Source organism: Cheilinus undulatus, linkage group 3, assembly GCF_018320785.1.
Source record: "Cheilinus undulatus linkage group 3, ASM1832078v1, whole genome shotgun sequence".
Taxonomy (NCBI): Eukaryota; Metazoa; Chordata; class Actinopteri; order Labriformes; family Labridae; genus Cheilinus; species Cheilinus undulatus.
The window spans coordinates 656018-669310 of NC_054867.1; the positions used below are offsets into that span (position 1 = coordinate 656018).

The 13293-nt window shown below is 37.0% G+C and overlaps 1 protein-coding gene across 2 annotated transcripts in view; it reads left to right on the plus strand.

Moving 5' to 3' along the window:
* The first annotated feature begins 431 nt into the window (after positions 1 to 431).
* The window catches only part of pcif1 (phosphorylated CTD interacting factor 1), a 29589-nt gene continuing 16727 nt past the window's right edge, over positions 432 to 13293 (plus strand). The window contains exons 1-6 of one of the 2 annotated variants that reach the window (XM_041779960.1): positions 432 to 524; positions 8737 to 8892; positions 8972 to 9096; positions 11228 to 11353; positions 11455 to 11588; positions 11676 to 11830. In XM_041779960.1, coding sequence (XP_041635894.1) covers positions 8769 to 8892; positions 8972 to 9096; positions 11228 to 11353; positions 11455 to 11588; positions 11676 to 11830 — 664 coding nt within the window. In that variant the 5' untranslated portion in view covers positions 432 to 524; positions 8737 to 8768. The remainder of the gene's footprint in view (positions 525 to 8736; positions 8893 to 8971; positions 9097 to 11227; positions 11354 to 11454; positions 11589 to 11675; positions 11831 to 13293) is intronic. The other variant, XM_041779953.1, reaches the window with a different exon arrangement.

Below are 13293 nucleotides of genomic sequence, written 5' to 3' on the forward strand. Positions count from 1 at the left end.
GTTTTAGGGCAGCGATGTATTCCCTTTTTTCATGAAGGACAGTGAAAATTTTGTCATATCTGTCTGTACTGACATTTTTTTTAACCAATTCTTGTGAATACCAATGTCATACCAATAATATCATGCATAGCTGCCAGCATTAATGCCCTCAGTAAACATTTTTTAAAATATTTGCAGCCCAGGAGTTTTATTCTGCTGAAGTGAAATCACTCATTGGTCCTCCCTGCCGTTTATTCAGTCTGTTAAGGAGGAGACGGTGACGCTAAAAGAGGCCAATAACAAACTAAATGTTTAAATTCTAAGTTTAGGGTTAAGCAACTACTGAGCATCATAACTAATAGACCTCTTAAACATGGCGGCTCTTTAGGGACATTCCGGAAAAGGAAAATGGGTAAAAGCCGCGCCTGCGCAGTCGCTCACTTCGGGTCCCTGTAAAGATGTCTGAGCAGGCGGGGAGGGAGCGGAGCGGAGGACCCGAAACAAACGGACAGAACCTACGACTCTCCGCTACTTAACCGGTCAAGGTAAGGGCAGGCGGCCCTGCGCAGCCGCTCCGAGGGTACCGACATGCGGCGGAAGGTTTCAGCCTTCATATGAACCGGACGTACGGTGCGCAAGGTGGCTCAGTTTGTAATAAAACACAGAAATACTGTGCAGGACTCGCAGCGCTGTGGCAGGGGCGTGTCCGCCATCTTGTATGAGAAGTGGCGCCTAAACGGCAGCTGTGGCTCTGCGTGCATACAGAGCGAAACGAGCATAATGGCGTAATAAACTAGCATGATAAGACAGCTCGATTCCGTTTCTGTGTTTTAAAGTAAGTTTAGCCCGGCTTGGCCCCGACGCTGCTCGATACTGTGAGCCGCTGTGTCCGCGTCTTCTGCTCGATCTCCGGAGGAGCAGCCGCAGCTTTTTGTTGTCCTCCCCCCTCACCCCCCTCGCTCTTCTCCTCCTCCGTGTTTGTTTGGAAATTCCGTGGTGCGCATGCGTGTAACCATAGCGCTCATTTTTGCGTATGTGAAAGAAACATCTAAATCTAATCAAATTTAGCCCATGGCGCTGTCAGTTTAATCTGCACACACAGAAACAGTGATTTTCGTTGTTCATTGATCACTTTTATCACATTTAATCTCTGACATTGTTCCGTTTGCCGCCATCTGTCTTCAAACCGCCACATTCTGACGAACAGGTCGGCCTGGACCTCCGTGTTGTCACCGAGCTGACATAAAACAGTATATATATATATATATATTAGTCCACAGTTACTGAACAGACTGATGAGTCCGTGTGATAAACATGTAGTTAAATATTGGTGTTGTTTTTAAACCTGGTCCAGTCTATTCCCTGTCATTAAACACGCCAGTCAGGCTCAGCTCAATGAAATAAAAGCAGAAAGTAACCCCAAAACAGGAGCAGGCTTTACTTCACATTGTAACCGCTGTTTTTAATTCCCTGTCCATAATCAACCCGAAAGGACCGCTGGGGCTCTAGACCACATTACCATTACAAGATGAGACTCCTCATATTCTTATACAGTAATTCAGTTTTTTATTTCCGATGATGCCCCGTTAGAGCTTATTTTGACCCACTGATAAATGAAAAATACTGCAAGAGCTCAATGGAAACACACGGTGGCGTACTGTGGCAAGAATAAAAACCATCATTTTGGTCCTATAAAGAATAAATAATAATAATAATAATAACTTTATTTGTATAGCACTTTTAAAAACATGGGTTTACAAAGTGCTTTGACATGTGCAGAAGAAAGTACAAAAACAAAGCAACAACCCAGACAAAAGACAAGAAACAGAACGTGACATGTAGACAGATAACAATTCATCTACATCGATAAAGAGCAACAATATAGAACCAAACCTAGACGACCTGTGATGCCGTGCAAACTAAGACATCACAGACATCAATCAGAGCGCAGACATGAAACCATACTGCACAGCTAAGACATCATGAACATCAGGATGCAGGCAAGACACAGACATCAGTGCCATAAAATGATAGGAACCCAGGCAAAGCAGGAACCCAGCTACACAGGCTGAGACCAAGAGGACCAACATTAAAGACATAAGAAATTAAAAGAGAAACAGTAAAATGTAAATAAGAGGGCAAAAACAGATATTAAAACAGGGTGAAACGAGCTCTAAAACTGTAAAAGCAGTAAAATTGATAAGTATTATAACAGAGGTAAACATAAGGGGAAGCAGTGAAGACGTAAGATCAATAAAGTGAGGAAGACAGTAACGCTTAAAAACAGCCAGGGGGCAAGGAAATAAAATTAGGTTGACAGGGAGTAAAGGAGAGATTAAGAGGAAATTAAACTAAAATATGTAAGAATCTGTGAGAAGATAAAAATTATAAAAATTAAATAAGAACAAGATGAAGACGACATCACATAAAAGCCAGTCTATAAAAATGAGTTTTAAGAAGTGATTTAAAAGATGTCAATGATTCTGCATGCCTTATCTCCTCGGGCAGGTCGTTCCAAAGTCGAGGGGCTCTGATGGAGAAGGCCCTGTCACCCTAAGATTTGAGTCTCGACTTTGGAACAACCAGGAGGTTCCCACTCAAGGATCTGAGGCTGCGGGCTGGGACATAGGGGAATAAAAGTTCTGTAATATATTCTGGAGCCAGACCCTTCAGTGCTGATCTACGGAAGAGTATTGGGGCCACTGAAAAAAAAAAATTTGAGACGAAAATGTTTTTTTCACTTGTGAAAAAAAAGTCAGAATTCTGAGATTAAAGTCAGAATTCTGAGAAAAAAAAGTCAGAATTCTGAGATTAAAGTCAGAATTCTGACTTTTTTCTTCAAATGAAAAAAAAGTCTCTTTTTTTTTCAGAATTCTGAGATTAAACTCAGAATTCTGACTTTAATCTCAGAATTCTGACTTTTTTCTTACAAGTGAAAAAAAAAAATTCGTCTCATTTTTTTTTTTCACTGGCCCTAATACTCTTCCGTACTGATCAAATGTATTTGATCAGTGGTTTAATTTCTATTCATACAGCTAGGTTAGGTTCAGTCCTCTCAGTGGGTTGATTCAGAACCATATGCCATGTGCTTTTATTAGAATAGACAAAAACCAGCATTTTAAAATGGATGTGTTATTGTTTAAGCTTCACATTTTCAGGGTTAAAGAAGCACGAATCTTTCTGATGTCTTCCTCTTAAGGAAGGATTCTTCTCATGAGCCACTGTCCAGTTTATTTAGTTTCTCTTATAAACCACAGATGGACCTCATAAAGATTAGGGCTGGGCAATTAATCCCACATTAGATTAAATCACATTATGGCCTGCTGCAATTTTCAAATCGCAGAAGGTGCAGTATTTCTTTGACCTGAAATTTGTGTCTGAATTCCAGTTTAAGACTTTTTTTTGCAGCAGAGATGTTAAACATTACACAACATGAAATCATTCTAGCGGCATATTTTTAGAATTGTGTACCCAAAAAAATCCTATTTTCTTCATTTTTGTATGATTTTATTTTTAATATGAGAATCAAATAATAGTGATCATTCCCTTTAATACAACAGTTCATATCCAATTTGCAAAAAGGGTTGAAATCATCACAGTAAGTTTTTCAAAGTTGTTCAGCTCTAGTTTAATCTAGTGTTGTGTTTGTTATAGGGCTGGGCAATTAATTGCAAATGAGATTAGGCCTAAATCGCAATATGACCTGCTGCAATTTTCAAATCGCAGACAGTGCAATTTTTTTTTTTTTCCTGAAATGTGTCAGAATACCAGTTAGATTTTTGCAGCAGAGATTTCATGCTCTACACATTGTGCATACAAACAAGGGTCTTTTTTTTTTTAAAAATTACTAAAATCCAACTTTTCCTAATTGTGCATGTGGTTTTCTGAATACAAATGAGAATAGCAGAAAAAATTATTATCCCTTCAGTACAGCAATCGATGTCAAATTTGCTTTATGGGCCGAAATCCAAATAATATATTTTTTCAAATCTTTCATCCCTAGTTTAATTTATCTAATATTATGTTGGTTATAATACAGATGTATTGCTTGTGTTTGTTCAATAATAGATAAGATCCTAAAAATAATTACATATTAAATTGCAATCGCAATATTGGGGGGAAAATTAGATTATTTTCTCAAATCGTTCAGCACTAGTTTGTAATAGAATGAATTATTGCTCATTTTTGTTGAAAGTACATGAGATGAGGAACTTAAGAAATATTAGCACACTAAATCACAATACTGGGTAAAAAATTGGCAATTAGATTATTTCCCAAACCGTTCAGCCCTCATAAAGACCAGGGCTGCTGCAGTTACCAATGTTTAAAATTAAAGTGTAGCCAGTAATGATGTAGACGTTTTTACTTCCATTATGGACTCATTTTCTTTCATGTTTGACCATAAAAACAGGTCAGTGTGTCTGCCCAGTGATAAATCCGTCTCTGTTTGGTGCTAAATGTGGACATTGAACAGCTGCAGCCCGGCGTTGGTTGTTTGCTGATATCGGCTAATATCAATATTGGAACAAACCAAAAAATCCCTGCTTTACGTATGGAAGTGTAAAGGTTAGGGCCACAAATGTTTTTTTTTAATCCAACTTTTTTCCTTGTTGAAAGAAAGCCTGAATTCTCAGTCATGTTGTGTGCACACCAGATGCAACAAACTCGGCTATCCAAGTGTGCAAACAGGGAGTTTACTTGCTTAATTTTCTTTTACCCACGGGAACAGCTCGCTCCAGTCACGCATCAGATCGCCTGTACATGGCTGCCCAAAAGACACGAGATGGGAGGGGCTTCTTTCTCCAACATTTCAGTCGGTTGTCCACAAACATGCAAACACGTCAACTAGTGAAAGAAACATTATCTCACCTGCCGGCATTATGCTAACAGGGTCCGTGCTAACCCTGGTGCTAACTTGGTAGTAGATAACTGACAAGTAGTGACAGAAATGTTTTCACAACTTACCAGACCATCAGACCTCCTCACTCACTTTCCTCCTTGTTACTCCTGCTGGTAGAGCAGGCAGGAGGTGTCATAGAGCTCGGGGTAGCCGCAGACAGACTCCACAAGTTTCTCCTCCATATTCTGGTGGAATGAACCTTCTACCCCCAGGCCGGTCCCTCGGGGATCCTCCGGTCTCTGGAGGACTCCATGTTGAATGGCCATCATCGATGAGTTCAGATTTTTCAACTCTCACGGATAAACAAAAGGGGCGAACAGCGCATTAAACGTGTGGCTAATTCATCTGCTTCACACAAATTCCTCCCTGCACATTCACAGCACTCACACTGGTGAGCGGGTGTTAATTATGACGTTATACATGATTAACCCACACAAATGATTTTTACTCTCATCTCAGAATTATTACTCTAATCTCAGAGTTATGACTTTAATCTCAGTTATTTTAATCTCAGTTATTTTAATCTCAGAGTTATGACTTTAATCTCAGTTATTTTAATCTCAGTTATTTTAATCTCAGAGTTATGACTTTAATCTCAGTTATTTTAATCTGAGTTATTTTAATCTCAGAGTTATGACTTTAATCTCAGTTATTTTAATCTCAGTTATTTTAATCTCAGAGTTATGACTTTAATCTCAGTTATTTTAATCTCAGAGTTATGACTTTAATCTCAGTTATTTTAATCTCAGAGTTATGACTTTAATCTCAGTTATTTTAATCTCAGTTATTTTAATCTCAGTTATTTTAATCTCAGAGTTATGACTTTAATCTCAGTTATGTTAATCTCAGAGTTATGACTTTAATCTCAGTTATTTTAATCTCAGAGTTATGACTTTAATCTCACTTATTTTTATCTCAGAATTATGACTTTAATCTCAGTTATTTTAATCTCAGTTATTTTAATCTCAGAGTTATGACTTTAATCTCAGTTATTTTAATCTCAGAGTTATGACTTTAATCTCAGTTTTGTTAATCTCAGTTATTTTAATCTCAGAGTTATGACTTTAATTTCATTTATTTTAATCTCAGAGTTATGACTTTAATTTCATTTATTTTAATCTCAGAGTTATGGCTTTAATCTCACTTATTTTTATCTCAGAATTATGACTTTAATCTCAGTTATTTTAATCTCAGAGTTATGACTTTAATCTCAATTATTTTAATCTCAGAGTTATGGCTTTAATCTCAGTTATGTTAATCTCAGAGTTATGGCTTTAATCTCAGTTATTTTAATCTCAGAGTTATGACTTTAATCTCAGTTTTGTTAATCTCAGAGTTATATACTTTAATCTCACTTATTTTTATCTCAGAATTATGACTTTAATCTCAGTTATTTTAATCTCAGAGTTATGACTTTAATCTCAGTTATTTTTATCTCAGAATTATGACTTTAATCTCAGTTTTGTTAATCTCAGAGTTATGGCTTTAATCTCAGTTATTTTAATCTCAGAGTTATGACTTTAATCTCAGTTTTGTTAATCTCAGAGTTATGGCTTTAATCTCAGTTATTTTTATCTCAGAGTTATGACTTTAATCTCAGTTATTTTAATCTCAGAGTTATGACTTTAATCTCAGTTATTTTAATCTCAGAGTTATGGCTTTAATCTCAGTTATTTTAATCTCAGAATTATGACTTTAATCTCAGTTATTTTAATCTCAGAGTTATGACTTTAATCTCAGTTTTGTTAATCTCAGAGTTATGACTTTAATCTCAGTTATTTTTATCTCAGAATTATGACTTTAATCTCAGTTATTTTAATCTCAGAGTTATGACTTTAATCTCAGTTTTGTTAATCTCAGTTATTTTAATCTCAGAGTTATGACTTTAATTTCATTTATTTTAATCTCAGAGTTATGGCTTTAATCTCAGTTATTTTTATCTCAGAGTTATGACTTTAATCTCAGTTATTTTAATCTCAGAGTTATGGCTTTAATCTCAGTTATTTTTATCTCAGAATTATGACTTTAATCTCAGTTTTGTTAATCTCAGAGTTATGGCTTTAATCTCAGTTATTTTAATCTCAGAGTTATGACTTTAATCTCAGTTTTGTTAATCTCAGAGTTATGGCTTTAATCTCAGTTATTTTAATCTCAGAGTTATGACTTTAATCTCAGTTTTGTTAATCTCAGAGTTATGGCTTTAATCTCAGTTATTTTTATCTCAGAGTTATGACTTTAATCTCAGTTATTTTAATCTCAGAGTTATGACTTTAATCTCAGTTATTTTTATCTCAGAATTATGACTTTAATCTCAGTTTTGTTAATCTCAGAGTTATGGCTTTAATCTCAGTTATTTTAATCTCAGAATTATGACTTTAATCTCAGTTATTTTAATCTCAGAGTTATGACTTTAATCTCAGTTTTGTTAATCTCAGAGTTATGGCTTTAATCTCAGTTATTTTTATCTCAGAATTATGACTTTAATCTCAGTTATTTTAATCTCAGAGTTATGGCTTTAATCTCAGTTATTTTAATCTCAGAGTTATGACTTTAATCTAAGGTTTTGTTAATCTCAGAGTTATGGCTTTAATCTCAGTTATTTTTATCTCAGAATTATGACTTTAATTTCATTTATTTTAATCTCAGAGTTATGACTTTAATCTCAGTTTCGTTAATCTCAGAGTTATGGCTTTAATCTCAGTTATTTTTATCTCAGAGTTATGACTTTAATCTCAGTTATTTTAATCTCAGAGTTATGGCTTTAATCTCAGTTATTTTAATCTCAGAATTATGACTTTAATCTCAGTTATTTTAATCTCAGAGTTATGACTTTAATCTCAGTTTTGTTAATCTCAGAGTTATGGCTTTAATCTCAGTTATTTTTATCTCAGAATTATGACTTTAATCTCAGTTATTTTTATCTCAGAATTATGGCTTTAATCTCAGTTATTTTTATCTCAGAATTATGACTTTAATCTCAGTTTTGTTAATCTCAGAGTTATGGCTTTAATCTCAGTTATTTTTATCTCAGAGTTATGACTTTAATCTCAGTTATGTTAATCTCAGAGTTATGGCTTTAATCTCAGTTATTTTAATCTCAGAGTTATGGCTTTAATCTCAGTTATTTTTATCTCAGAATCATGACTTTAATCTCAGTTTTGTTAATCTCAGAGTTATGGCTTTAATCTCAGTTATGTTAATCTCAGAGTTATGACTTTAATCTCAGTTTTGTTAATCTCAGAGTTATGGCTTTAATCTCAGTTATTTTAATCTCAGAGTTATGACTTTAATCTCAGTTTTGTTAATCTCAGAGTTATGGCTTTAATCTCAGTTATTTTAATCTCAGAGTTATGACTTTAATCTCAGTTTTGTTAATCTCAGAGTTATGGCTTTAATCTCAGTTATTTTTATCTCAGAATTATGACTTTAATCTCAGTTTTGTTAATCTCAGAGTTATGGCTTTAATCTCAGTTATTTTTATCTCAGAATTATGACTTTAATCTCAGTTATTTTAATCTCAGTTATTTTAATCTCAGAATTCCGACTTTAAATCCAGAATTGAGGCTTATTCTCAGAATTCCTCGTTTAAAGTCAAAATTCTTGCTTCAACTTAGAATTGAAAAAGATGTACTGATCTTAGAAACGTGGCGTCTCCTGACATCAACCCAAACTTTAACGTTGTCATACAGCGTCAGCTAAATCACAGGGTTGCCTCCATGTCAGAGAACACGCTTGTTCATTGTTATTTTATCATTGTTATATCAAAGAATGATACATCTTTGTATGCAAAGGCCGACCCGGTCGATGTAAAGCAATGCTGTTTTATTTTGAAAGTCACAGCATGTCTTCCTGTCCAGGCAGGTCGATGCCAGTCTGACGAACAGGTGAGATGTCCAACGACAGCCAGGGATCGGTGAAAGGGGAGGCGGCCATGATGCCTTCTCCGTCTGTGCCCGCCTCCTCTCAGGGACCGCCCCTTTCTCCGTCCACAGCCAAACCACCAGAGCTTCCAGGTACGCCACTGCTCCTCCCACACGTTTGTCAGCTGTACCTGGCTCAGTCCTGACTGTCTTCATGCGATCTCTCTGACAGATGAGCTGGTGCAGGCCGGATGGTCCAAGTGCTGGTCTCGGAGGGAAAATCGACCGTATTATTTCAACAGATTCACCAATCAGAGTCTGTGGGAGGTGCCAGTGCTTGGTCAGCACGATGTCATCGTGAGTTCAGTCTTTGGTTTCTCAGGAATGATAATAGCTCAGGTTAGCACTCTCAGAGTAGTTCAGCCTGAAACAGAGAGTGAAAAACTTTAACGACTGAGGTTTAATGCTTTAGGGTCCTCCTCCGCAGTGATAGATTAATGGTTCTAGACTAGCTTAATTGTCAGACGCCCAGTTTCATTTTTCTCCATGTTTCCATTGAGGATTATGATGTTAGAAATCAGCTGCAACTGTCCCCACCTCTGTGCTCTACCATGTTTTTTAATGTCGGTGATGATTGGTGGACTGTCCTGTGTGTGGCCAACCTTATAAAAGTATTCTTCAGGTTACTGAGGCCCAGAGATCAGAATAACTGCTGACATGAACCACCTCTCTCTTTCAGAATGAACTTTCTTTCCAAATGGTCCGTGGGTCAGAATTTTCTGATTGGTGCATTACATGACATGTTCCTTAATCAAGTCTGGCTTATTTTTGATGATTAGTGTCGATTTTAACATAGTTAGTGTGTCCTTAGTTTGAGAAGATTTTTCCTACTTTCCTAGGATTCAGACAGTATTGTCTGAAGCTTAGTCAGGTTGGATGGGTCCTTTGGTGGATGGACATTTTCAGGTCTGTCCAGAGATGTTGGACAGGGTTCAGGTCTTCAGGTCAGGGTTCTGGTCCCTCTAGGACAGAGATACTCAACGCGTGGCTCAAGAGCCTCATGTCGCTCTTTTATGTCTTCATTTGAAATATTATTCTGCAGAAAACCTTAAAAATGGAAACTTTGACCTCAGAAATTATCCGTTGCAAGTAGGGCTGGGTATTGCTAAGAACCCCATGAATCAATTAGATTTTGATTAGATATTGATTTAAATGCTTTGATGTTGATTCAGTAAGAAGTAGAAATACACAAATGACCTGTTGACAGTTGTTAGTAATTATTTTCATGCCCATGTGAACATATGTGGTAGGTCACCTCAAATTTTTTAGCAATAAAACATCTGAAAATAAAAATTTGCACAATAATAACTTATTTGTGCAGAAGGAGTACAAAAGTAAAAAACATGACAGTTCTGTATAAACACTGAAAAAGTAAAGTGCATGTAAACTTGAATAATATTTCCTTTTTTTCTTGGAAATTGTGATAAACCTCACATAACATGGTTATGGTCACACAGTGACCCCCACTGACCAGGGGGTGAATTGATTCAGAGGATTTACTGAATCGATATTGAATTGAGGGGGGAAATACTGCGATGCATTGATTAATCGATATTTTTACCCCCCCCTTGATTGCAAGTCACATTGATCAGTTTGTTTCCCTCACTCCTCCGGTAGGTTTTAATGGTCAGACTTAATTGTCAACCTTTATTTTTTCTCCATGTTTCCATTGCCCTTATTTACAATTTCTTCCCAATTATTATCAATTTCTGCTGCTTTTAGCCCATTTTAACCACTTACTTTAGCCACTTTTCACCCATTTTTGCTACTTTTAACCCAGTTTTGCCCTATTTCATCAGTTTCAGCCACTTTCATCCTGCTTTTTTGCAATTTTTTCCCCCTTTTTTGCCACTTTTTTCCCATTAAAGCTGCCTTTTGCCAAAATGCCACTTTTCCCATCTTTTTACAGCTATCTTGCCCATTTTAGTCACTTTTCACTCATTTTTTGCTGCAGTTTTACCACTTTTTGACCACCTGTAACTAAATTTTTTTGTGATTTTGCACCCATTTTGCCACTTTTCACCTAGTTTTGTCCATTGTAAGCCTATCTAGCCCCTTGTCACCTACTTTTTGGCTGTTTTTGCCACCTACACTTACTTTTATTGCTAATTTAACACAGTTTTGCCGCTGTTCAACATTTAGATTGTGGCTCTCTGCAAAGGCATTTTTCAGGAATTTGGCCCTTTGGTTGCGCAACGCTACTCTAGGACATTCTCAGAGTCGTCCTGTGCCACTCCTATGTTGTCCTGGCTGTGGTCTTAGGGCCACATTGTCATGTTAGAAGGTGAACCTTTAGCCCAGTCTGAGGTCCTGAGCGCTGTGGAGCAGGTTTTCAGTGAAGATACATCTGTACTTTTCTCCATTCAGCTTTCCCTCAGCTCTGACCAGATTCCCAGAGATCATTATTAACCTATCTGTTTGATTTCAGTCTGATCCTTTGGGCTTGAATGCAGCTCCAGCAGAAGGTGGAGACAGTAACCTAGGTAACGGTCAGAGGAAGAGGAGGAGCTCTGAAGAGCAAGCAGCAGGGCCTAACAGTATGAAACGGGCCAAGGTAAAGCTACCTGCTATGTCATCAGTCAGCTAAACCAGACTGACTGTCAGTCTTTAGAACCTTTGTTCTGATCTGGTCTTCTGTGGCTGTGATGTGTCCAGGTTGAGCCCACCACGCCCATCTCTCCCAGCACACCTGGGGTCAAACCCTGGAACAACGCCCCTGAAGACAAACAGGCTCCACAAGCAACACCCACGACTCCAACGCCAGCCCCGGCTCCATACAGGCCGGCCGTGTGAGTACTGAGGATATAGCACAGTTAACCTCTGCTGCTCTTCTCCAGATAGCTCATCACTGGTTTGTTTATTGTTGATATTTTCAGTATCTACTGGGATCTGGACATCCAGACCAACGCTGTCATCAGAGAGCAACAGCCAGCCAAACACCTGCCCCCCCACCCAGAGATTGAACTGCAGAGAGCTCAGCTGGTCACCAAACTGAGACAACACTACCACGAACTGTGTCACCAGAGAGAAGGTACCGCCACACTGACTTCTGCTTCCAGATTTAAACAGTGAAGTACCAGAGATCTAAATCTTCTCTGGGTGGTCAGACACCAAGTGATGCCTTTTAATCAGTGCATCCATTCTCTGCATCAACAACTCGTCTTCATGAATGACTAGATTTTAAAACTCACTACCAGCAATCTTTCCCTCAGGATGACTATTGGCTGCAACTTTTGGAAAAGTGGGTGTAACTTTTCCATAAGCTGCCATCTGTGGCCTACTATTGGGCAGAAATGGAGGAAGTAGCCCCCAACATCCACAGCTTCACAAACATTCTGTCCTCAGGCTTTAGGGATAATGTCATCAATTAAAGATTTTAAACATTCCATCCTTACACTTTTAGCTGTGTTCTTTTGACGTTTATAAAACATTCCATCCTTACACTTTCAGCTGTGTTCTTTTGACGTTTATAAAACATTCCATCCTTACACTTTTAGCTGTGTTCTTTTGACATTTATAAAACATTCCATCCTTACACTTTCAGCTGTGTTCTTTTGACGTTTATAAAACATTCCATCCTTACACTTTTAGCTGTGTTCTTTTGAAGCTTATAAAACATTCCATCCTTACACTTTTAGCTGTGTTCTTTTGAAGTTTATAAAACATTCCATCCTCATACTTTAAGCTGTGTTCTTTTGACGTTTATAAAACATTCCATCCTTACACTTTTAGCTGTGTTCTTTTAAAGCTTATAAAACATTCCATCCTTACACTTTTAGCTGTGTTCTTTTGAAGTTTATAAAACATTCCATCCTCATACTTTAAGCTGTGTTCTTTTGAAGCTTATAAAACATTCCATCCTTACACTTTTAGCTGTGTTCTTTTGACGTTTATAAAACATTCCATCCTTACACTTTTAGCTGTGTTCTTTTGAAGCTTATAAAACATTCCATCCTTTCACTTTCAGCTGTGTTCTTTTGACGTTTATAAAACATTCCATCCTTACACTTTTAGCTGTGTTCTTTTGAAGCTTATAAAACATTCCATCCTTAAACTTTCAGCTGTGTTCTTTTGACGTTTATAAAACATTCCATCCTTACACTTTTAGCTGTGTTCTTTTGAAGCTTATAAAACATTCCATCCTTACACTTTTAGCTGTGTTCTTTTGAAGTTAATAAAACATTCCATCCTCATACTATAAGCTGTGTTCTTTTGAAGCTTATAAAACATTCCATCCTTACACCTTCAGCTGTGTTCTTTTGACGTTTATAAAACATTCCATCCTTACACTTTTAGCTGTGTTCTTTTGACGTTTATAAAACATTCCATCCTTACACTTTTAGCTGTGTTCTTTTGACGTTTATAAAACATTCCATCCTTACACTTTCAGCTGTGTTCTTTTGACGTTTATAAAACATTCCATCCTTACACTTTTAGCTGTGTTCTTTTGAAGCTTATAAAACATTCCATCCTTACACTTTTAGCTGTGTTCTT